At 42.8% G+C, this 25,358-nt stretch overlaps 1 protein-coding gene across 1 annotated transcript in view; it reads right to left on the reverse strand.

Moving 5' to 3' along the window:
- The window catches only part of STX8 (syntaxin 8), a 207,048-nt gene that overhangs the window by 71,517 nt on the left and 110,173 nt on the right, over positions 1 to 25,358 (reverse strand). Inside the window, exon 7 of the mRNA XM_006176944.3 lies at positions 10,797 to 10,898. Coding sequence (XP_006177006.1) covers positions 10,797 to 10,898 — 102 coding nt within the window. The remainder of the gene's footprint in view (positions 1 to 10,796; positions 10,899 to 25,358) is intronic.

Consider the following 25,358-nt stretch of genomic DNA (forward strand, 5'->3'; position numbering starts at 1 on the left):
CTGCCGTGAACCACGATGCTCAGTGAGCATAAGTCGGCACAGGGACTTACTCGTGGACAGGGCGGCAGAGGTGTTCTGAACAGTGAGAAATTACAGTTGCCAGATATTAATTATTATAATTCCTGAAGATACAACAACTCCTTTCACTTTGTTTCTACTCAGCTTTATTTATCAGTGGTTACTGTTTCTCATAAGCAACACTGGGGGTCACGACTCTTGTTGAAGTAAAACTATCTCATTCTCTGGGCACACACCAGTAACTGGCTGGGGCGAGGGAGCCTCTACAACAGGGCGGCAGGCACTAGAAGTCAGGAAGGCCATCCTATCTGAATTTCCGTTTCAATAATACACAAAGAAGATAATCCACTTGTGAACAACTGTGACTTGAATAACCCTGAAATCGGCCACATGTCCATTTAATCCAGTTTACAATGACAATTTTTAAGAGGCGAGAGAGGCATGAAAACATGTACCAAGAACTTAAATTTTAGGAAAGTTTTTCAAAAAAACACAGCTAACTTTTTAAAAATTCAACTAAAAATAGCCCTAGAGCTGTTAACGCCAACTTGAGAGAAAAGTGTGAGGAATCTCTACCAGTCACTTATGAACATTGAACCCAGAAGTTATGCTCAGTAACCCCATTCCTTTATTTTCCTACACAAATACATTAAAACCCAACAAACTTTCTCTATATCTTCCATTAAAAAATTTCCCTATCTTCTTTGTTTTGTTGTGATGAGAAAAAATACATGTTTGATAACAATTTTTTTCAATAGATACAGGAATATATAACACTGAAGGTGAAAGTCCCCATTCAGGAAAGACCTGACTCTGCAAGGGCCAACCTCCCTGTATGAAAGGAAATGAGCAAAGTTCCGGCCCATCACCCTGGCTCATATCTGATTTACCTGTGTATGTGCGCGCACGCCGGGTGGAGGGAAGGCGCTAACCCTCTTCAAAGGGGTACGAAAGTGGGTGGCAGAGTCGGATGCAACCTCAAAGACTGTTTAGTCTCTGCTGTTGATCTTACGTGTAAAAATGACATCAGGTGACTTCCTTCCTTGACTCACCCAGTTTCAGTAATTTCGGTCACAACTAGAATCCAATTCTTCATTTCAATTTACAAATATAAAATAAAATCGATGCATGAGGGAGAGCGTAATGCTGAACTCTTGAAAAATTAGGTTGGGCTGGCAAGACACTGAGCAGGATTTGGGGTGCTTTTCCTCCTCTAAGTAGTAGACAAATAATCGAGGTAAAGAACACTTTGAGCACATAAAACATGCTCCCTCCCAGGCCCACCGATGTCCTTCTAACCTCAGCCAGTACCTGCTGGTCCTGGGGTGCTGGCTGAAAGCAGACGGACTCACCAGTGAGCAAACAGGGCCAGAAAACACGCACAAACACGTCCCCGGGGAGCAGCACCAGCCAAGCCTGCACAGTGTAATTATTACCCCATAACAACAGAAGTTGCTCTTGGAAATCACACCTTATCTTTCCAAACCACACCGAGCAAAAACAATAATCAAAAGATGATTCTCCTTTGTGATCATTTCTGGCCCCTCGATGACAGCAAAAGTCACTGCCTCGTAACAGATTATAAAAGCGTGGCGGCCTCTGAGGCTGTCAGCCCTTATCAATCACCTTCCATTAAATACAGGTTTTCCAATTTTGTGCGTCTCGCAGAGGCTTCATTTTGCCTGGATTAAGCCAAAGCATCAACACTGTAACCTACTGCTCCTCCTCTCAATCCCCAAACAAATGCTGTTAGCAGAAAAACAGGCTTTTCCACAGCAGGAACCCAAAACCAACGCGGATGACAGTGATGTGGTCACATGTAAAAGACATCTGACCACAAACGCGTCACACGTGCATTACACAAACGTCACGAGCACCCACGGGCCCCTGAGGGGAGTATTTACAAGTGCCAAGAGAAGGGTGGGTGTGCACGTTGCACATTTTCGCTCCTAAAATGAGAATCGAGCAATTCCAGCGTATTCATCAGAGCACTGCAGCACTCTCTAGGATTTCAGAAGCAGGTCTCCTAAGAATTTTACGCTTTTATGGTTTCACTGACTCGTATCTATTATCTCCACAATGGAGAAAGGTCATGTCTTTAAAATATACAGCAGATTATGGCGAGGGAAGGAGACAGTTCTAAGTCAACTGAAAAAGGTATGTTTAAAAAATAAGGGAGCCTTATTAATCAGCGGGACTCATCTCATTTGTCTTGGTCACACTGGTAACCGGGCAGACGTTTGCGGTGTTCAGATACCAAATCCACAGCATGGGGGCCACAGTGTATGCAAGTAAGATCAAAGTTACAATCATGCACCTTTTTCTGTACCAATAAACAGACTTCTTCGTTATTATTTTTAATGGCTACATCACTGTGGCTAGAGCCAGAAACAGAGTGGTGAGAAGAGAAAGCGATGATAGGGGTGGCGGGGAGAGATTTCAGAGTCATCCTCAGACAGGCCCAGGGCTTGACTACAGAGAGGTGAGAGAGAGGCCCCAAGTGCAGAACAGCACTGCTCATTTTGTTTGGCCCACGTGGAATTTTTAAGATGTTCATTTGCTGTCAACACTAAGATATTGGGAGATTCACTTAAAGATCCAGATTTCAGGCTTCTTGTAAAAATAAACACACAGGTGATCTGGCGTCGCATTCCCACTTGGCAAAACTCTGTGGTCCACTCTCTCATTTGCCCTGGAGGTAAGCACAGTGGCCCGCTGCACTCGTGAAGGGTTCCGTCTGGCCCCTGAAGGCATGTGCAAGGGAGAAGGAAGTTTTCAGCCTGAGGAAATGGGAAGCAATGGGAGAGGAAGCTTATCGGGGCTAAAGATAACAAGTCCATAAAGGACATGTACAGACTGAGAGGAGGTGGGGTGCAGTCAGGAGAAACCGGGTGGCAGATGGAGACAGAGACCTTGAGATTCAGGTGACATCCGGGTCTGAGATGCAGAGCTGTGAGTGGCCCACAAGCCCATCCAAGAGCTGATGAAGTAGCTTAAAGAAGAAAGTGCCAAGAAAAAAAAAAAGAGCAAAGGACTGAGCCCCGGTAGGTCTGCAATAGAAGACGGCAGAGGAAAAAAAGACAGACAAAGGGAGACTGAATTAGCACAACCACTCTGCACGAGCGGGTCCCAGCCTGCCGGTCTCTCTCTTCTAGCAAATATCACAAGAAAGCAAGCCACACAAGCATATACGTTATGTTTACACTGTACTGTAGTCTAGTAAGGGTGCAAAAGCATTATGTCTAAAAAAACAATGTACATACCACAATTTTAAAATTCTCTATTGCTAAAAAATGCTAATAACAATTATCTGACAATGCAGGGTTGCCGCAAACTTTCAATTTGTAAACCAAACAAAAATAAAAAGTGCAGTATCTGTTAAGTACTATAAAAGCAAATTGCAATAAATTGACGTATGCTTGTATAATGAGTGAGCACCGCTCCCACCCTGGGCCTGAGTAAGTCTACTGGGGAAATACATCTGTAATGGACAACATGTTTTGTTCCGTTGTTCCACCTCCCCACCCCCCCCGCTGGTTGCTCAGATCCAACCACCATTTCCATCCTGACGGAAGACCCATCATGTGAAGTCTAACTCGGCCAGACTCTTCATCTGCCCACCCTTGGCAGCCAGGCCGGCCAGCTCGACGCTCCTCTGCTGACCGAGAGAGGCGGAGACGGTCAGAAGCAGTGGCGTCATGCAGCAACCCTGCTTGGGGCATCCTGTCCTCACTCCCCTTGTGCAGGGACGGCCCTCCAGCTCCCTGTCACTTCTCTGGGCCTCAAACAACCTTCCAACCAGGGTCCTGTCAATGTAAGACAGCCAGAGGCAGTCTCTGATCCTGACCCTGGAAGCACCCTCACCAATGCCCTACCTAACAGAAGTCCTGAATACAGAGAAAAGTTTTATGCACAGAAGACAGAGTCACTGACATAGCAGGATGAGAAAATGATTTAAAAGCCCCCAAACATGAGTGCTTAAGTAAATGATGGTACATCTATTTGATAGGATGGTATTCAAGGTTCTCAAAGAAAAATAGGTTTATAATAAAACGTTAAAAAGAAGGGCTAAAAATACAGTATTATCATCGTCTTGTCAAAATACTATTTATAGAAAAAATGACTAGAAATATCAAAATACTAAGCGTAGAAGCACATCTTCTTTAAAATTTTAATTTTTAAATTACAAAAGTAGCATAGGCTTATCATACAATTTTAATGGTATATAAAGAAAGCACTGATAAGCTGCCGTTGCCCAGCTCCCAGCCTGGCCCAGGCACACGTCTGAAGTGACCGATGAACCCAGTGTCCCTCTGCTCCACTCTGGGTTCCCCGAGGGCAGGAACTGGGCGTCGGTACCTTTCAGCTCCAGCACCAAGCCCAGTGCCCGGCACACAGAGGATGCCCAGTAACTGTGTTGGTGCGGAAGGAGAAATGAATGAATGACTGAATGAATGAATGAATGGGAAAGGCAGCGCTCAGGACAAGATGGCTCTGGAGGCAGACAAGCATTAGTGGGAGACGGGGCATCTCTCCACAGAGACTGGAGGAAAGGTGACAGTGGGTTAGAGACAGGCACACACATATGTACAGGACAGGGGAGCTCATCTCAGCGAAGGAGCGTAAGAGAAAGACGTAAGGAAACAAGAGCAAAGGATATTCTTGATAAACCGTTAAGATAAATAAAAGGATCCGTATAGTGATTCTTTTGCTCCAGGTTAGCTGCTTGTGTTTGCGGTAGGGTTTTAAAAACTCCTTGAAAGATTAACTTGCCTCTCAGGTCATTAAATAAACCAGACAACGTAGAATTCAGTTTCTTATCTATGTTGGTTAGATTCAAAAGAGCTAATAGAAGGAAAAGCGAGTTTTGTGCTATACAAACGTAAGACGGCCCACCTCCATCTGCATAAGCACTAGAGGTAGCTTTTACTAATTTTATGACTGGTAATAGCGCGGCCACAAAATTGTAAATTTCAGTTTATTTGGGGGAAAAAAAACCCCCAAAACAATCCACTCCATTTCTGACTGAATGAGGATGCAAACTTCCCAGCTCCACAACATCCCTGCATAACTCACTGAGATCATCACTACTCTCCTTAAAGACTTTTCTAGGCTGGCTTTAAAGAGAGGTAAGAGCCTCTGAGTCCCATTTATGGAGGCGGCTCTCAACGACCGATTTCAACCCACGTTTTCACATAGTTGCCACGGACTGAGAACTCACTAGAACCAGTCACTACGCCACCCAACTTGCTCTCGTTTACTCTGCGGAATAACCACGTTACCCTCATTTTGAGCCTAGGTTCACCCAGGTTGTAAGTGGCAGAGCCCAAACTGACCCAGGTTTGCCTGGCTCCGCGCCCAGGCTGTGCTGGACCATCTCAACCACCAAATTGCTCTGTCTCCTTAAGACACCACATTCCGAGGCAGTGGAAGGCAAATCCAGTGGTTCCAGATTGAGATCCTGTTAATGCAATGCCAGCTGGGCTAATTTCTAACCACATCACTGAATCGCTGCGCAAAATCACAATACATGTGCTTAGACAACATTACGTAATAGTCAATATGCTGAGAGGCAACACTGTCCCTCACCCCGAGTCATTCAGAACGCTCAGTCTGGCCTTCACAATTGGCTCCGTCCGTCAGACTCAGACGAGGCTCTATTTTGAATTCTAATGAGGACAAGGCACAATGAATATTTAAACTGCAATTACAAAGATCCCGCTTTTATGTAGATGCCCTTAGTACAAATAACAGATCTGAACATACGTAGAGGTACCGATGGGAAGTATCAGCCTAATTTGCGTTCAGAAGCTGGAGAAAGACAATACTGTTTTCTGCTTGACGCTGTTACTGGGGTGGGGGTGGGTCAAGAAAAAGGGAGGAAAAACCACGCAAAGATCCCAGTAAAAACTTTAAAGCCCAGGCTCCCGAGCGAAAGGTTCACAAAGAGGTGCTTGAATCCTTTGTTAGCAACTGAACAAATTCATCGTCAGCCCTTCTGTGTGGCCCCCTGGCAAATGGATCTGCACTTACAACTGGACACTTCCTCATTGCGAAAGCGTCTATGACTGATACACCGGATCAGCAAGGAAGATGTGCTGATGGTAGGAAAACAAAAGACCGTTTCACGGTTCACAGCCTATTTCTGCGCTCCCTTAAGTACAGTGATGCTGTGCCCACTGCTATTCTCAGCTCACTCACGTCCTCTCGGTTAAACAGTCATCAACTGCGGTGTGAACAGCGCCTGAGTCGCCGGAGTTGCTTAATTCCCACCCCCCACATAGTTAAAACATACTTTGCTTGCAGTTTTATGTACTATGTGTGTGTGTGTTTACAAATCAATGATCAGCTTGGCCTTGCATTTAAGAAGAGCAAGGGATTAACTCTTTGCTACGTCTGGAGGCTCTCGCACCAAGCTGTTGCCCCCGAGGTGCCTTCCTTAAGACCCACAATTTAACTTCCATGCCATTTGGACATCTTTTTGTAAACACTAGCATTTACGGAAAGGGAATATGGTTTAATTTTTCCTAATCTGTCCTCTGGTTGAGTCTTTCTTCTGCTGGTATCAAGTATGTCCACTGAGTCTTGAATTTCAGTTATTTTTTATTTCTAGAAGTTCTATTTTACCCCTTTTTCAAATTTTCTATGTTACTCTTTACAGTTTCCTATTCTCTGAAGATACCTGCAAGATTGTCATGTCCTTCTTTAAATGTGAAAATAATTGATTTTGTAATCTACATCTGATAATTCTAATACTGCAAGTCTGTGCAGACTGGATTCTGGGGTCTGTGGCTGGTCCTTGCCCATGGTGTGCTGTTTCCAGATATGCTAGGTTATCTTTGAGTGCGTGCTGGTCATTGCCCTGAAAATTTTATTTGTGGTTGGTTCCCAGAGACCAAGAATAAATATGCTCTCCTTCAAAGAGGCAGTTCGCTGTTCTTTTTTTTCGCCAGGCGCCTGGTGCTAGAACAGGTGAGTAGAACAGGCTACCCAGGGTACATTCGCACCGGAGGGCCTTTCTGTGACCACAACGGGTCAGGAATGATAGCTTTTCCTCTTTTTTCCTCCTTCTCCTGTTCTGTTCAGTGCCGAGGCTGCCTTCCCCACAATCCCCCAGGGCAAGTTCAGTTCTGGTCCACTTTTACCCTAAGGTCACAGCTCTTTGGGGCCTCACTTTACTAGGATCTCCTATTACACCTCCCAACCGGGGAGGGCCCAGGACCTTACCTTTCACCCTACTTGCCTGCCCTCTCAGGCTGCAGAAGCCCAACTCCTGCCTGCAAATGGGCTTGATCAGATTAAAAACGAAACAAACAAAATCTACGAGGCAGTACCTAAGAGTCTAAAGGCAACAAGCAAGACAGAAGGTCAGGTTGGTGTGGTGGTTCCCCTCCAAAATTTAACACTGGGTTATAATTTGATTCAGCAATCCACTTCTGAGTATATACACAAAAAAACAAAGACCTGAACTGATACTTACACACTCCTGTTCACAGGGAAACAACCCGAGTCCACTGACAGATAAATGGATAAACAAAAAGTGGTCTATACATACAATGGAATATTCGTCTAAAAAAGGAAGGAATTCCTGACACATGGTACAACCTAGAGCAATACTGAAGGCATTGTGCTACATGAAATGAGCCAGGTACAAAAGGACAAGTGCTGTATGGTTCCAATTTTATGAGGTACCCAGAGTAGTCATGTGTGTAGACACAGGAAGCAGAGTGGTGGCTGACCAGGGCTGGTGGGCGAGGAATGGGAAGCTGGTCTTTAACAGGGACAGAATTTCAGTTTAGAAAGATGAAAAAGTTCTGGAGATGGATGGTGGTGATGGCTGCACAGCAGTGTAGATGTACTTAATGCCACTGAACTGCATGCTTAAAAACTGTTACAATGGTACATTTTATGTTGGGTATGCTTGACCAAAATAAAAACACATTTTTACAAAAAGGGTCAGGTTAATTTTGCCAAGGGCTGCCTAGACCTAATCAGTAATTGCACAATACACCTTGTGTTTGAAGGCTTAATATTTTTAAATTTATTATCATCATCATCATCATTAGTTAATGGAAGTACTGGGGATTGAACCCAGGATCTCGGGCATGCTAAGCATGTGCCCCACCACTGTGCTATACCCCTCACCCCCTCGAAGACTGAATATTGATCAGTGAAAGACCTAGAAGTTAATTGCTGGGTGCCACAAACACAAGTGTAACCTCACTAGAGTTTTGCAGGTCAACATGCAAAACCAGCACTGCTTGTCAACAAACACAATGTAACTGCAAAGGTCCGCTTAAAAAATATAAACGCAAAACCTTTTCCTTTAAAGTTACCAGGCACCAGAAATCATAGAAGGATAGTTGTTTGGTGGAGATATACTATTGATGAACTGCTTAAGAAATACCAGGGAAAAAATGAAAGGCTAGCAGAAGGAATTCTTTCTCAAGTATTTCCACTGAAAAATCTCAAGAAATTTCTTCTTTCAGCATCTATTTAATACTGTTGTTTTTTCTCCCTTCTGAATAACTCTATTTTATATATATATATATAAGTAAATATAAATAGGACATGAGATAAATTTACACTTAACACATTTTAAGATACCAAGAGACATTTAAAAAAGCATGCATTTTAGTAATCCTAGGATTCTCTACATTTCTCTTATTTTCAAAAAAAATATTACACAGCTCAGCTAGGACGATTTTATGGACATTTCTAGATATAAATACCAACACCAGGTCAAACTATAAAACAAAAAATTGGTAACAGTACGACCAATATTCTTCATTACGACTTCATGAACGGCATGTGCTGAGGGCTGCAATATTGCAGATACAAAATCTTACCAACATGTCTATGAATATGGTCGTTCCAAATTAATAACATGATTGCTCAGCACATCAAAATGACCTCAAGAAAGCTGTCACGTAAGTGGGAAGATTCTTCCTACTTTAGACATAAAGATACTCACTGCTTACTATGTGTTACACACTAAGTGCCATATATCTCTACCCCCACCTACCTGTCTGTCTGTCTGTCTCTGTATCATCTATATATTCATATCTTTATCTATTTTAACTCCTTTATTCCTTACAACAACCCTCTCAGGTAGGTGATATTGTGATTCCCATTTCAGAGATGGGGAAATCAAGGCAAAGGGCAGTGGGTTTTCCCAAGGTCACACAGCCGGTGAATGGTGGGGCTGGGACGTGAGTCTAGGTTCTAGAGCCCACCCACACCCTTAACTGCTACACCTTAGAGCCTTTCTGCCTAAAATATGGAAGTTCAGGGCAGACAGACGATGTCGGACACATCACATGTTTTATACAAGTTCACTTTGATAACCAGGTTATCTTCTTTTTTTTAACAGCTGAAAAACTACGGCTCAGAAAGATAAGGTTTACACAAGAACTGAAGACAGTAAGGGAGGTGGGAGTGAAGCCATCTGTCTCTATTGCCAGAGTCTGAGGATCTAGCGCAAAGGACGAAGTCTCTGTGGTCAGCAGTTATGAGAAGGCTAGTCAAGCGAAATCAGGGAGGCTTTGCTCTGGGGCAGGAAGCAGAGAGAGGCACACGCCTGCGGCGCAGGGCGCGGTGCGGCATCCGGCAGGGGAGAATGGGCCGGGCTGGGGGAGCAGGCAGTGATGGAGGGGGAGGAGATGGGCGCCCGAGTTCCTCTTCCTCTGAGATTCCATAGCCCTAACTTGCCTGGTCCTCCGTCACCCTGCTGTTCTAGACTTCTGTTTAACTGCAAACTCAGGCGAGGAAGGCAACACTTCTCAAGCTGTGTCCCCCAGGTAACCTTTGCACAGCGGTCCTCGTAAAACCAGATAATCAGAGGGATCCATTATATTTTTTCATATCGAAAGGGCTCAAAGTCAAGCAAAGCACATGCTGAGATCACCAGGTTTTTTTTTTTTGTTTTTTTTTTTTTTTTTTTTTTAGCACTAATGCATTTCTATTTATAATAGAAGTATTAGCTTTATAAACTTGGTGCACCTTTGCGGGAGGAAGCACCAAACAACCATCACTGTGATGACTACAGTCACCACCACTGTCCATCCCTGACCTGCAGGCAAGGCACTGTGCACAGGCCACAGGTCACTGAAACCTCACCAACAGCTACATCAGACCTTCTGCAGAATCGCAAGGGCCCAGATCAGGACTGCCTGGTGTGTTTGTTAAATAATGAACACCGCTGAACTCCACCCTAGCCCCAGTCAATCAGAATCTCTAGGGCAGGGCCAAGGAATCAGCATTTTAAGACTTACTCTAAGTGATTCTTAGCGTGGCCTGTGTATCCCCGTATTAGGTACAAGGTATTAAGACGTACAGTGACCGCCAGAGATAACATCACTCAATATAGGATTTGAACTTGGCTGGACCTTAGATTCTGAGCTCAAAACTGCTCTACAGCTCACGCTTCCACAAGTACGCTTGTGGCTAAAAAAAGGCACAAAATAAGGAAGACTGCCTTTAAAACCCATGCAATCTACCACCACCCAACTGCATAAGGTCATACAATTCTCCAAACAATCATTCCTTGTAAGCACACAGAAAGGATTCTGATTTTTACATTTCCTAACAATGCATATACCTCCCATGCACTCCTAATGATTCATTTCATCGTAACAAGATTTAGGGATCTTCGAGCAATTCCAATGCTTCATCAAATGAAACTGCCCGTATTTGAAGAGCAACCAAATCCTTGAGGTTAAAATTAGACCAACGTGGGAAACTTAGATCCGCAAGCGATTAGAGAGGCGATCTCTTACCACAAGATGTGGACTTTCTGTCCACCAGATTCACACGCCTGGTTTCAGTGCGAAGTTTCTCATCGGTATTCTCCACCAGGTTGGCAAGGTCATCAATTATCTCTGGAAAGGAAAACAAAGATGCATGGTTAATACTCCAAAAATACCCCAGCTCACACTGGAGGATCGCAGCTGTGGTGGTCCTTCCTAGTAATAATTCTCTCAACTGCAGTGAGTGAAAAGTTTTAGAGAACTCATGTATATTCTTTGAAAACTGTGATTCCTTAAAGGTTGGCGGTTGAGGGTGGGAGAAGCAGTAAAGAAAAAAACTAGTTCAACATCAATTCCAGGAGACAGAGGAGAAATGTCGAAAGTTCAGGGGAAAGAAAGCATGACCTGGCAAATTTATGCCCGGCCAAGCTGTCCCTTGAGTGTAAAGGTGACAGACAGACAGTATAGAGGACTTCAGGGACCACTGGGGTCTTTCTAAAGAAAACTATTTGATGATGAAATCGAGCCGACCAAGAGGTGAATAAAAATACAGAACCCTGGGACGGAGAAGCCAGGGGCCATGACGTAAGAGATGATGGTGAAAACTGAATCCATTTAAATAGGGAGCTGAGAATAAACAAATATATGGATTAGGTTACAGAGGAGCGGACAGATGCGATAAACAGTGACAATGTAATTATAAGTGAAAATCAGAAGGGAGTTGGGAGGTGGGGGGAAGGTGAAAGGAAGCTGAGCTGTTAATTTCTTCATCACTCACAGCCAAGTCCTATCAAGCTGCTGAGAAGTAGAACATACAGAGAAATTACAGCTGTATAAAAATCACCAAAGCTTCAGAGTTTTATGTAATTTTTTTGTTAACCTTAGATGGCTCTTTAGGAATTACGATCTCTTCTTAAAAAAATCCTTTATGTGAAGTTTACATTTTTCATGCTAATCTTTTAAAAGTGAAATTGAGCACTTAACATTAAAACAGCATATATAGTATGATTCTAATTATGCGAAGTAATTTCTAGCCCTCCTTTTATATGCACAAATCTATAAGGATATATCCAGGCAATGTTAGCCTAATGTCAATAATGATTATTTCTGCGTGGTAGGATCCTGGGTGATCATCCTTGTATTTTCTGTGTTGTTTGAATTTCTTATAATTTCTTGTAATACAAGGACTCTATATACTCTTTTTTAAAAATTTTGGTTCTCTTTCCTCCCTCCTTCCCTGTCTTCCTCTTTTTGCAGTGATTGCTTTAGAGATACATTGTCCCATACGTTACCACTTTTCTTAAAGAATTAAATAGAACAAACGAGGAAGGTAAATAAAGCTTTCAGAATGATGTCTGAGCTGAGTTCTGAAGGCCATGCGGGTGAAGAAGCAGGAATAGGGCAACTCGTGAAACAGCACAGCATGTAACCGGCACGGAGGGGTTGGGGGTGGGGGGAGCTCTCCTCCAGCTCCTACAGTACTTCCAACCACCTCTTTTTACTTAGAGATCCTTATTTTTGTATTCCAATTACCTATTTATATGTCTTTCTTTTGCAGAAAAAATATGACAGAAACTAACTTGTATTCATCTTTGTATATCTCCCACTCCTAGGAGAGTGCCTAATACACAGCAAGATAAATACTTAAAAGAGAAAGGCAGTGAATGAATGGAGCGTAAAAGATAAAAGCACTGAGTTAATTTCAAAGCACCGAATAATTTGCTGCTTCCTAGAAAAGTGGATCTAAGCCAGATTGGTCAAATATTATCTATGTAGCACCTGCCTAGAAAATCTTTCACTATTATTTAACAATCCACTCATAAGCCTCCGTTTCCTTGTACTCAGGGACACTCTCTCCAGGTTTTCCTTTCACCTGTCTAGTCTCCTCCTCCTCTTAAATGTTGGCAATTCCCAGAGTTCTGTATATTTTCTCTATTTTGTATGCCTTTTAGTTCACCAATATTTAAATTAAGATACCTGAATGTTTTCTGCTCTACATAGCTGAATCATACAGCCAACGGCTTACTACTTAACTCTACCTTGAAATTTCTACGGACATTGACTCTCAAAGTCTCTGAAACTGAATGCTTCATCTTCCCCCAGATTTGACTGCCCTCCTGTCTTCCCTGCCTCAGTCGCTGGCACCACCATCACCTGCTCGCCTGAGACAGAAGCCTCACACGCCCACACCCTCTCCCTTCTCCCTCACTGGACTTGCCATTTGTCAGTCACTCTAAGTTGATTCAGTCTCCCCAGTATCTCTCTCAATCCTACCCTCTCTCTCAAACTGTGTTACTAATATCTTACAAAAATTTTCCCGTGTTTGTCAGCAGTGTCCTACCTTAACTTCGTGTTTCTATTCCTGAACCCTTTCAATCTGTTCCCCACACTGTGGCCAGGAAGCAAGGAACAGTATTTTTTCATATTCCAGTTAATTTAAATTCAAACAGCCGTATGTGACTAGTGACTATATTAAACAACATAATTCTAAGGCCATCACTTTTTTAAAAAATAAAGAAAACCAAAACACACACCCAGCACCACAACCACCAGCACCTCGAGGTACAGCTTAAAAGACAGAAATCAGCAGAGCGAATAGCATCTTCAAGGAAAGAAGGAAAAGAGGGCGAGCAGGGAGGCCTACATTTGTGCGTGTTGGAAAGACAAAATAACCAACTAAGAGAAAAAATTTTCAAGCTGCAAGAAGTTAGGAGATCATTGGCTAGCTCCCTTCCCTTAACACTCCCCCGACAGTGGGACGCTTAACCTTTTGCTGAATACTCGCAGTCAGAGGGAAACTCAGGGGAAAATCAGTTCCAGGGCTGAGCTGGAGCGTGACTCTGATTATTAGAAGCTTCAGTATTTTGAGCCGAAACTCTGCCCACTTTTAAATTCCATCTTACATTTCTAAAACAGCACACAGTTCTAGCGTTCTTCCTCCCACAAGACAATTCTCCTCACGTAACTCCTCAGTCTTCTCTTCCCAGCTAAAGACAATTAGCTCCAAATGTTAAATGATGCTTAGAGGAAGTGATTTCTAGATCTTGTGACATCTTGATTCGCTGGACACAGTATTCATCCTACAGTGTGATGCAAAGATTTGAATCCAACGGTTCTGGTTTTGTCTAGTCAGCACACAGCACGCCTAGTTTATATAGAGCAGCAGATATAAAAGTGAGTATTATGTTCCATTCCTCATGTCGTGCTCCGATATTCCACAGTAAGGGTTATGCTTCCTGGAGTTGCTTGGTACATGGTTCTCATGCAAATGATTACAGCAGGACTCCATGGTATTTTTTAATGCCACACATGTAATACAAAATTCAATATGATAAGCTTGTATCACTGTAAGAAAGTCAAGTGCAAAATATTCCTTGTCTGATATTAAATAAAATATGTCAGCTGTTATACGTTAACTGGGTTTCTAGACAAAGTTCTCATTACATTTGTAAATATTCATAACTTAGAGGTTAAATTTAAAAATTGTAGCAGATTAACCAAGCAAAATCAGTAGTCAACACTGAAGGGGTTAATGTTTTAATCTCAGACCAAAGTTTTTCATCTTGATTGGTAAACCTCATCTGATTACTAGTTTGTTTGCTAAAACAAAATACAAGAAACAAAAAACTCTATTTTTAAGTGATAAAAATCATTTAACAGCAGCTTATAAATGAGAGGGGGAGGAGAGTACAAGATTATCTGAACACCCCAGTAAGCACTTCTGTGGGTTTCCTCCTAAGATCTGACATAAACATATGTATTTTTATGTAATTGCAATATATGCGCCTTCTGCCCCCGTTAACATATCATTTGTCCTCTTTCATGTTGTTGCACAGTCTTCACAGTTATAATTTCTAAAGGTTACAAAATATTCATTCCATTAAATAAACATTCATTAAAAATAGCCCATTGTGGGATCCTTAGAACCTTCTATTGCCACCTAATGAGTCAATGAACTCTTTCCTCCATTATCATCTTCCTTCTTTTGTATCATTTCCTGAAGTTAACAAAGTGTGGTTATGACTGCCGAATGGACTTTGAAACATGTTGCCAAATCAGTGATTCAAAGGTTCGCTCTGCCACTGCTGGCTGGTTTGATAGAACTCGCTCCACTTGTCACTATGACCTCAGAAGGCCATTTTCAAGGGCAGGGACCCTGCGGGGATTCCCACCCTGCAGCCTAGCAGTTTCTACCGTGGGAATCCCCCTGACCGCAGTCTATTACGAGCAAATGAAACACAGGTTTCAGAGAACAGGTTGAGAAACGACCAGCTGACCCTTTCAGACCCCTTCCTGACAGTACACCCTCCAAAGAGCAACTGATACTTTGCTTCCTGCTAAGTATTTGCATTTGGTTTTGAGAAGGAGCTTATGTTTCTGTCACGTGTTAATTTGGATACCAAAGGCCATTCCAACACAGAATGGGAAAAATGGACACTGAAGGATGACGCAAAACTGAAAGGATCAAAAGCAGGAAGAAATATCGTATGGTACCAACATATCCGAATCCAATTATGTTTAATTCTTTTTTCCATGCTCACTCACAGTCTCAGTAAATTTCACATAAAGGCAGAGAGTGTGCTGTGTATTTTCAGGTAAGTTTGATGCCTTTTTGTACTCATAATGGATGCTGGCACTTGCAAAGTCATTATGTTATTATGCCTTTTGCTTATATCGCTAATAACATTTGAAGACATGTTAAAAAACACAAAGAGTGACTAAAGAGCTTTTCCTGAGGGCATTAGTTTAACTCCCTTTATTCTCTGCAATGGAAATTATACATGGCGTGGGTGGTAACCTCTAATAATAAACTTTCCTGTACTCTAGGAAAGGATGTCAAATATTACAGAAACTAGGAACAGAAGGAAAGGCCAGTCGGTGACTCAGCAAAGGAAAAGTCGCACCTCAGCCACGGCACCCTATAGCCAGGCAGCTGTACACCCAAGCAGAGCCTCTGGGAAGCACTCCCACTTTGAAGGCCTAGGAGAAAGCCCCTTGACCACACCTGCTCACATCTAAGAAAGGAGAGGTGGACCAGGCTGGGCAGAAAGCACAGGCTCCTCTCCTTCTTCCTCCCCACGATCAACCCCATGGCCTTCCAGTCTTCCTTCATCTGGGCCAAAACATGAGCAACAGAGGCGTACGCTGAGTTAGAACCCTTCCCAACTTCAGACAGATACTGACCTGCGTGTGAGAAGATGAGCCAACAGGTGTATATAAAGAGGGAGCATCTGAAGAGTATTTAAGGGGACATCCTCTCCTCCTGCCCCTTCTGCCCTAGGAAATACAACTCCTTCCAGAAAGGGAGAAACCTGAGAAATTGGTTTCTTTTTTGAAAACAAGATTCAAGAGGACACTAAACCAATACAACAGGACAGAGCTGCAATGAAGGACTAACCTACGTCACGGGAAACAGTGCATCAGATAAAAACACACTTGTCAAATTAAAAGCCACAGGGAAGGCACTTTGTAATCTAAACAACAGATTGTAATCTAAACATAAGACTTAGTGAGAAAACAAGCTGGAATAACCTCCCAGAAGTCACAAAAAAAGGTTAAAGAGGACAAAATGTGGGAGTGAAAAAAAATAGGAGGCACGGATAAAGATCTAGGAAAACAGAAGGAGAAATAGTAACCAAATAAAAAGTTTTCCTCTTAAACAAGAACCAGAGTCTCATAACATAGTAATCAAAACATCTGAAAAATATGAAAACGAATCTATGCATGTATATGCATGACTCGGACATTGTGCCATATGCCAGAGATTGACACATTGTAACTGACCGTACTTCAATTTAAAAAAAAAAATCTGGGGAAATATATACAAGATCTTGTGGTAGCTCACAGTGAAAAAAAAATTGTGACAATGAATACATGTATGTTCATGTATAACTGAAAAATTGTGTTCTACAATGGAATTTGACACAAAATTGTAAAATGACTATAACTCAATAAAAAAATGTTTAAAAAAATCCGAAATCTCATCCAAAATTACTCAGCATATGAAGAACCAGAAAATCTCAAGAAATATGAGAAAAAACAGTCAACAGATGCCAATACTGAGATGACACAGGGGGTGGAATTCTGAGCAAGACTTTGAAGCAGCTATAATAAAAAAGCCCAACAAGTAAAGGTGAACACCCTTGAAACAAAGGAAAAGACTGAATGTTTCAGCAAAGAAACAGAAAATATAGAGAAGAACCAAGTGTGAACTGTGGAACTGAAAAATACAAAAACCAAATTAGAAAGACTCACCAGATGGGCTCAATAGCAATATGGAGATGACAGAGGAAAGAGGAAACAAACTGGAAGACAGGTCGATTGAAATGGTCAAATCTGAATAAGGAGAAAAGGAAGGGGGATGACCATGGCCTCAGGGACCTATGGGACAATGGCTCAAGATTAAATACTCATGTCATCAGACACCCAGAAGGAGAGGAAAAAGAGTGTGGGGCCAGCAAAAAACATTTGAAGTAACTTTGGCACAAAACATAAACCTATATATTCAAGAAGCTCAGAAACACCCCCAAAAGATAAACACAGAGAAATCCATGCCTGAACACATCATACCCAAATGCTGAACATTATAAAGAAAGAAAAAGCATCTTGAAAATAATCCCCCCATGTGACACGTTACCTCTAGGGGAACAAAGATTTGGGAGACTGTGGACTTCCCATCAGAAACCATGGACACCAGAAGAAAGGCAACAATGTTTTTAACGTGCTGGCGAAACAATGCCAACACAGAACTTTATATCCAGCAAAACTATCCTTCAGGAATGAAGGTGACAGAAAGACATTCTCAGACAAAGAAGCACTAGGAGAACTGGAAGTCAGCAGACCGAAAAACTGAGGAGATTTTTCAGGCAGAATCGAAATCATACCAGCAGAAAGTCTGGAACATCAGAAATGAAGGCAGAGCAGCAGAATGGTAAATATTTGGGTAAAAACAACAGATTCTCCTCCCATTAAGTTCTTTAATTATTTGTTTGACAGTTAAAAGCAAGCATTTAATCTCTGGTTTTCAATGCACAGAAGTATAACATATCACACTTACGTGAGGGAAGGGCAAAGGGGTCTGTCGAGTGGTGAAGTTTCTATACCCCATTTGACATGATGAAATATTGATTCTAAGTAGACTGCAGTCCGTTATGATAGACACTGCCATCCCTAGTAACCACAAATACAATTTGTACAAAGATACACAGCAGAAAACACAACAGAAAAGTTAAAATGGAATACTATACAAGTTCATACGTATGATTCCATTTATGTGATAGTCTGCAAAAGACAAAACCATGCTGATGGAGAAAAGATCAGTGTGTGGTCACCAAGGGTTACAGAGGGGGGAAGGGTACAAGGACAAAGGACCACACAAGGGAGCTCTTTGGGGTGATGGAGCTGCCCTGTGTCGTTTGTGACAGTGGTTACACAAATCCATACATGTGTTAAAATTCACAGCATTGCACACACACGCAGTCAGTTTTGCTGTGTTAACATAAAAATTCAAGTTAAAAAAGATATAACGAACAAAGAGAGGCATGGGTGAAGGGTGAAGGGAGAAGGTCAGAGAACAGTAGCATTTAAAGAAGAATAAGAGCAAAAACTAAAAGCCACGGAGGAGGGGAAAAACCCCAAACCCCGAAGAGAACGGTGCCCCAGAGGGCAGCGCTTGCAGAACCAGGGCAGCACACACGGTGTCTGCGGGCTGGCAATCGCGCCAGGCGTGTGGCCTGTGCCAAGAGCTGCTTTGGCCGTGGGAGGCTAGGGGAGGAAGCCGCGGGCCCGAATGCACCCCAAAGTGTGGGGAAGGGAAGACGGCCAGACTACACCAGTGTATTCCTGACAGCTCATAGGATGCAAAACCCAAACAACAGTTACTAGTATCTACTGAAAACCTGCCATCTGCTAACTCATTGTTTTCTAATCTTGAGTTGCACATAGGTAGGAATTCAAAAAAAATCCTTCTACACCCCTCAGTATTAATACATTTTTCCACTTAAATTATTTAAACATAAACAAAAAAGTAGGTATATATTCTTTATGTTTATAGCTCTTTATTCCACAGTCCTACAAATACACATTCATATTAAAATAAAAACTAAAATCCTATTTAACAACAATAATTTCACACTGACAGATAAAGCTCGTTTTGTGAACAGTAAATTGCTGCTTCAAACATGAATGTGATACAGCCTGAAGTATCGGCCCTCTGGGGCTGGCCTGCTATTCTTTATTCCAGCGGTGAGACATCCTTTATACAGCGCACAGTGACAGCCTTTGGCCTTCTCTTGGAAGCAAATACATCACTACATATTAAGTACACCTTCTTTTCTCATCAGCCGAGGACCACTGGGATCTGAGACAATGACATACGCAAGTACAAATGTGGGCTGGAATCGCAGGGCAAGACACAATACAGAGGTCACCCTGATAATCCAGAACATTCTTTTAATTTTTAAATATCATCATCAGCGTAGGGACACAGAACAGCCACCATCAGCCCTGATCTGGAGACACAACGCTAGAAGGATAACATATTTCACCTTAATTTATGCATGAAACAAACCTACGACAGGTGCAAAAACACTCACCTCATCGGCTTTCCTAGCCCTTCAATGAAAAGCTGACTTAAAAAAAAAAAGTAAGCCACATCAGAGCCCTCAGCTAAACAAGGTGACGACAAAGATGCCCGTTGTTTTAGAAAGCTGGAGCCCTGGGATGATGTGCTCCGCTCTGACTGAGTGATTTAAAGATAATCAACATGTTACTTAGCACCTCGCACTGCACACAAAGGCCACGTACTGTACGAATCCAATTATATGAAATTCTGGAAAAGGCAAAACTACGGAGAGAATACATTAATCAGTGTTTACCAGGAGTTTGGGAGGAAGAGGGGAGGGATGATAACCCAGAATCAGGTGAAGCACAGGCGATTTTGGGGGGAGTGGGCAGTAAAAAAATTCTGCATGATGCTGTACTGGCAGATATGTGACATTACGCTTTGTCAAAATCCATGGAATTTTACAGCACAAAGAGTGAATCTTAATGAATGTAAATGTTAAAAAAAAAAATCATTTAGGAAGCTGGGGATTCCAGGAAGGAGCGCAGACTGTGATGTGAGCACCCAGCTGGACGTCAATGTGTAAAACCCCACCACTGAAAGGGGCGGAAAGACAAGGTGCTGACCTGAGTTACCCTGGAAATGAGTGGAAGATCAAAGGCAAATTCTATTGAATTCTAGTTGATAAAGAGGTTTTCCATGGAGGTACAAGTTAATTCCACCATTGCTTCTACATATACACAGACCCGAACAACTAAGGGCATGGATGACAGATGGAGAGAGCCAGATTCTCACTGTGGGAGTGGACACTTACAGACAAGCTAGAAGGAGAGGCTGGGACAATCCATGTGATAACGAGTGAGAGTGAGAGACGTCAGTGTGAACGCATGTTTGCCTTAATACAGATAAAAACGGTTACACACAGGCACGTGTATATACACAGATCAGCAAACACACATGCATTTACATACTGTCAACTGAGAAGGCGTTAAAAAAAAAAAAAAAAAAAAGCAATACCCCGGTAGCAACAAGCACACTTAGCACCCGGATCTTGGTTTTAACACTGCTCTCCAGTAAAAAGAAACAGATGACTCTCAGAATAGGGCAGGAAATACTCATCTTGTGTATCTGAAGTACCTGGCAGTACCAGAAACTAAGGAAGTTCTTGAAACAAACAAATAACAAAAACCTCATCGGTGGGGCCACGCCAAGGGAGAGCAGGAGCCAGCCGACTGAAGTCCTGAGGCCAAAGTTGGAGAAATTTGAGCAACAGAAGAAATAAAGTAGCCAAAAGTGTGAAACAATACCCATGGTAAATCACGTGCTTTGCAACATCGCGTGTAAGCATCAGTTTAGACTGATATAAACACTGAATAGAAGACGGAGTGAGTTCCTAAATGAGGGGGAAGAGCCAGTCTCCCACGAGAAATTCCAAATAGTTCATGTAGATACTCTGTCTTCAAAGCCGGAGGCGGGGGGAGACTAGAACCTCCCGCTCCTCAGGTGTGGGCAGCATGTACTGACCCCTTTCCGAGGAGGAGACTGGGGAAATAAAGGAAGGGGAAGGAGTAACTTCCCAGGGGAGAAGCCCGACAGACACCACCTTTGCCAGTTGATCAAGGTTAATACTAATGGTCAGAAATCACATGTACAGAATGTACTTTTGATATGAAATGATGAAAATGGCACTTTTCCTCTGTGTTCTTCCTCCTAATAACTTGTAATTCTAGTCTTATCGCGAGAAAAGCATCAGACAAGATCTAGCTGTGTAGTATCTTACAAAACACCTGGACAATATCCCTCCGAACTGCCATCATCATCAAAAGCAAGGAGTCTGAGGGACTGCCACAGCCGAGAGGAGCCTGGAGACAGGACAGTTAAATGTAACGGCGTATCCTGGGTGATATCCTAGAACAGAGAAAGGACGTCACGCAAAAACTAAGAAATCGGAATAAACTGTGGACTCAAATACATATTAATACAGGTTTATTAAATGTAAAAAAATACAACATGCTAATGTAAGATGTAGGGGAAACTAGGTGTGGGGTATATGGGAACCCTCCTTTTTCATCTTCCGGTAAATCTGAAACTGTTCTAAAGTCTAGCATTAAAAAAAAAAAACCAGTGGTGGGGAGGGTACAGCTCAGCAGTAGAGCACATGCTTAGCATGCACGAGGTCCTGGGTTCAATCCCCAGCACCTCCGTTAAAAAAAAAAAAGAGAGGGGGCAAAAAAATTAAAAACAAAACAAAACCAACAGCTAGCATCATATTTAAAGAGGATACATTAAATACTTTCCCCTAAGATCAGGAACAAGGCAGACATGTCATTAGTCCCACCACGTTTAATCAGTGTTTAGGGTAGGGGGAATCCAGAGTTGGAAAAGTCAGGAGATCTGATTTCAAGCAATCAAGAGAGTCTGGCATGGACACAAGAACAATGGAACAGAAGAGAGTCCAGAAAGAGATGCACACATGTGGCCAACTGAGTCTCCACCAAGGATATCCACACGGACCTCAGGTCCCATAAGAGTGTCAGCAGGTCTTTTTTTTTTCCTTTTCCATTTTCGTAGGATCCTTACTTACATGCAAGAGTGAGAACACATTAAGGGAAGGTACGAATTCTCGAGTGGCTCCTGAGAACAAGGTACTATTTCTGTAAATCCGTAGGACAACCCCGTGAGGCAAGTGTTCCTAGAGGCAAAGCTCAAAGAGGTTAAGTGGTTTGTTCAAAGCTACACAGCTGGTAAGCGGCAAAGCTGGTCTGAACTGCAATCCGTCCGATTCCAGAGGCTTTTCCATCATAACATTCAGAAAGGCAGAGGGGGATGTCAGACCCAACATTCCAAGACTGCCGTATCTGTTCTGTTTTGCTTTCTTTGAAGATGAGATCATTCAAGTATCCCCTAAAAGTATCTTCTAAATTATGAAGTCAATGCTTATTATTCAGTACAATGAACATACTAGCTTATTACGCTGAATCCATGATCCAGCTGAGTGCTTCAATTTATATGCTGTGTACTGGACGTTGTAGTAATACGGCTTTTGGCATAGTCAGTGACATTATTTAAATGCCATAAAACTAAAAATGTAATCTTATTTGTAATTGTTACAGAAACGCACAGGTGTTACTTGTGGTGATGCTGTATCTTGTTCATAATCATGATCATCAAATGCCACGACTCTACGACTCTGGTCAAGAATATCACCTCCCACTGTGAGCCAAGGTCACTGTCAACACTGCCCCTCTTACAAGTGATCACAGAAAATCCTGGACAATTTTCATAGACCTCCATTTTATCACCTAAGCTTCTAGACAGTCTTGCATGAAATATCTGGACTCAAATGATTAGATTTTTGCTCCATTTGAGAAACAGCCTCCATCTCAAATCCAACAGGATCTGCCTGAGGAATTACTTTTCCTCTGGGGCTCAAAAATGCTAACAGAACACAGCCTTGCATTTCCGTATCTGCCCCAGCCACTGAATATTTAGAGCATCTTCAAATTCTTATAACATAGTTAAAACAAAACATTAATATATAAATCCAAAGAGAAAACATTCAGAATGGAGAACGTCTCGGACATTATTTCTGAGTTCTGACTCTAAGAACTCAACCAAACAGATTAGCTTTTTATGAAATCCGTAAAATGGCATTATTTCTAAGTCAGGGTTTACATTCCGTGTTTCAATCTGATTTCATACAAATGAAGAGCTTTAAAAATACTTACAACTGTGGTAATACAGTCTCAAAGCACGTTAATAACTGTCTACTATCTCATCTGGCCCTCCTGACAATCCTGCAAGGTAGACAGGGGAACTCCAGAGTATTTAACAGATGTCAAAGCAGGCCCACACAGATTATGTAACTTGTCCAAGTTACCCCACGAGTAAGTACTAGGGCACAAAGATGGGTCTCTGGATTTCAGTTCCAAGGCTTTACTTGGTAGCCCGTGCCTCTGATGTCTCGAATTTCAGGTCTACGTAGACATCCAGACTAAACATAGTCTGCATTTTTCCCATTCCAGAGGAACATCACCTTGATTTCTCGGGATTTCCCCTCCTTATAGAAGACGTCTGATGAAGCCCAGAGAGCCGGTTGAGACACAGGTTCTGAGAGAGTCAGCACCATGACATCTATCAGTCAGAAAGTTGACGCTAACCATGCACTCTTGCACAAAAACAAAAAAACAAAAAGCCCAAATACTTGGAGAAGAAACATTTCTCCATTTCAGAAGAGAGCATTCTTCCTCTGCAGAAAAGCTACCTTCCTTTATTCCAAGCAGCTTTCACACTTCAGACATATCTGAGGGGTGCTTCTCCAGTCTTAAAAGGGGGCGCAGAGGCCCAAGGCAGGTATCTACAGACAGGTCTCCTGGAGCCACAGTCCACGCATGTATCTTTGCTATGGAGCAAAGGCTATCTGAGTATATGGATTTTTAAACTCTCCAAGTATAGAAAAGAAATCCAAATGCAAAGCACTACATGAAGCACAGTATAATAAGAATGGGGGTGGGGTGGGGAGGGTCCCATTAATTAAAGAACTGTTGACTTGAAAGCATCCCAATTTTATAAAGCGTATCAACAGATTGATACTTTGCATTATATTTTATCCCTCTATGCCAGTTACCAATTCACTGACTCTCAGTTCCAGAGTCACTGGACTCCACGCTGGCGGGCTGAACTCTAAGCATCTCTCCTTTGCAGTGAGCTTGAGGTTAAGCCTTATAGGTAGAGGGTGCTGGAGGGACAAAGCCAGAGGAAAGGGCCACTCTAGGATCCTGTGTGCTAGTGATTTTTCTTCCTCCTGCTGCACCTGTCCCCATGACTATGGATACGGACCACATCCAGTGATGCTGGGTCCCAGCTGTGGGCCCAGGGCCAACGACCCCTCAGTGAGCTCAGAGCCCCAGCCTGGTGACCGCCTTGCCTTGGCCCTCCTGACGTGGACACCACACACGATCCTGCCAGCAAGCCACTCCCAATGCCCAGACTCCCCCCGAATGTCCACCCACCAATCTCGGTCGGCCTTCAGCCCAAGGGGTGTTTCCTGCTCCCCAAGCTTCATTGTGGTTCCTCGGTCTACTGGCCCCGAGAGCAGTGTTTTCTGTGGACCAGCTCCTGCAACCAGCGGGCTCTCTCTGCATCCAGCAGGCTGTGGAGAAGCCCTCACCTTCTCCAGGGAGGTTGGAATCCCATTTGGAGAGCTCTGTGCCCAGGACGCGGGGCACTGCTGAGGAAGTAGGTGTGGTGCAGTAAAGAGAGTACTAAATAAAAGTGTGCCTACTAAGATGTGAGCCCCAGCTCACGCCCCTCCTCCCTGAATCTCTTCCCAGGCAGCATCCAGAGCTCTGGCTGCAGATGCCCCCTAAGAGGAGCCTGGAGGGTCATTTTCTAGAAACAGGCCAGCCCAAGAGAAAAGATGGAAATACTCTGCTATTTGATGATAATGAAATGGTTGGGTCCCTCTGCCACAGCTCTAGTGTGAGGCCCACCAGTGAAACTTCAGACAACAGAAAGTCTTTCCGATCAACTCTGGGTGCCTCACTTTTAAATATGAGCATTTAGAATGAAGTGACATTTGAAAAAAAGATTCTAAAACAAGTCTTTTTTGGAGAAAAAGAAACACACACATACACACACCCTAGAGGGATAAGAGAAGACAGTACACCCACAAAACTGTAGCAAACAAGGTAAAATCGGAACTTTCAGAGAACAAGAAAGGATTGTCAGAAATTAGGACAGCAATAGTAGTTTTGATTCTTGGTTGTGATAATGGTTACACGAATTACACTGGTGATTGCCCCATAATCACATAAGCTGTAACTGTTGAGAGAAACTGGGTGAAGGGGACATGGGACCTCTGTACTGTTATTACAACTTCCTGTGAATTGGTAATTATTTCAAAATGAAAAGTTAAAAAAACTTTTTAAAAAATGATAGGACAGTGAGAGAGAGAAAGAGGGGTAAAGTTGGAAGGAATACAGGGCTGAGGACATCACTTAAGGAATCAAGCAGGAAGATAAAGCAAT

The sequence above is a fragment of the Camelus ferus genome, chromosome 16, assembly GCF_009834535.1.
Source record: "Camelus ferus isolate YT-003-E chromosome 16, BCGSAC_Cfer_1.0, whole genome shotgun sequence".
NCBI classification, from domain to species: Eukaryota; Metazoa; Chordata; class Mammalia; order Artiodactyla; family Camelidae; genus Camelus; species Camelus ferus.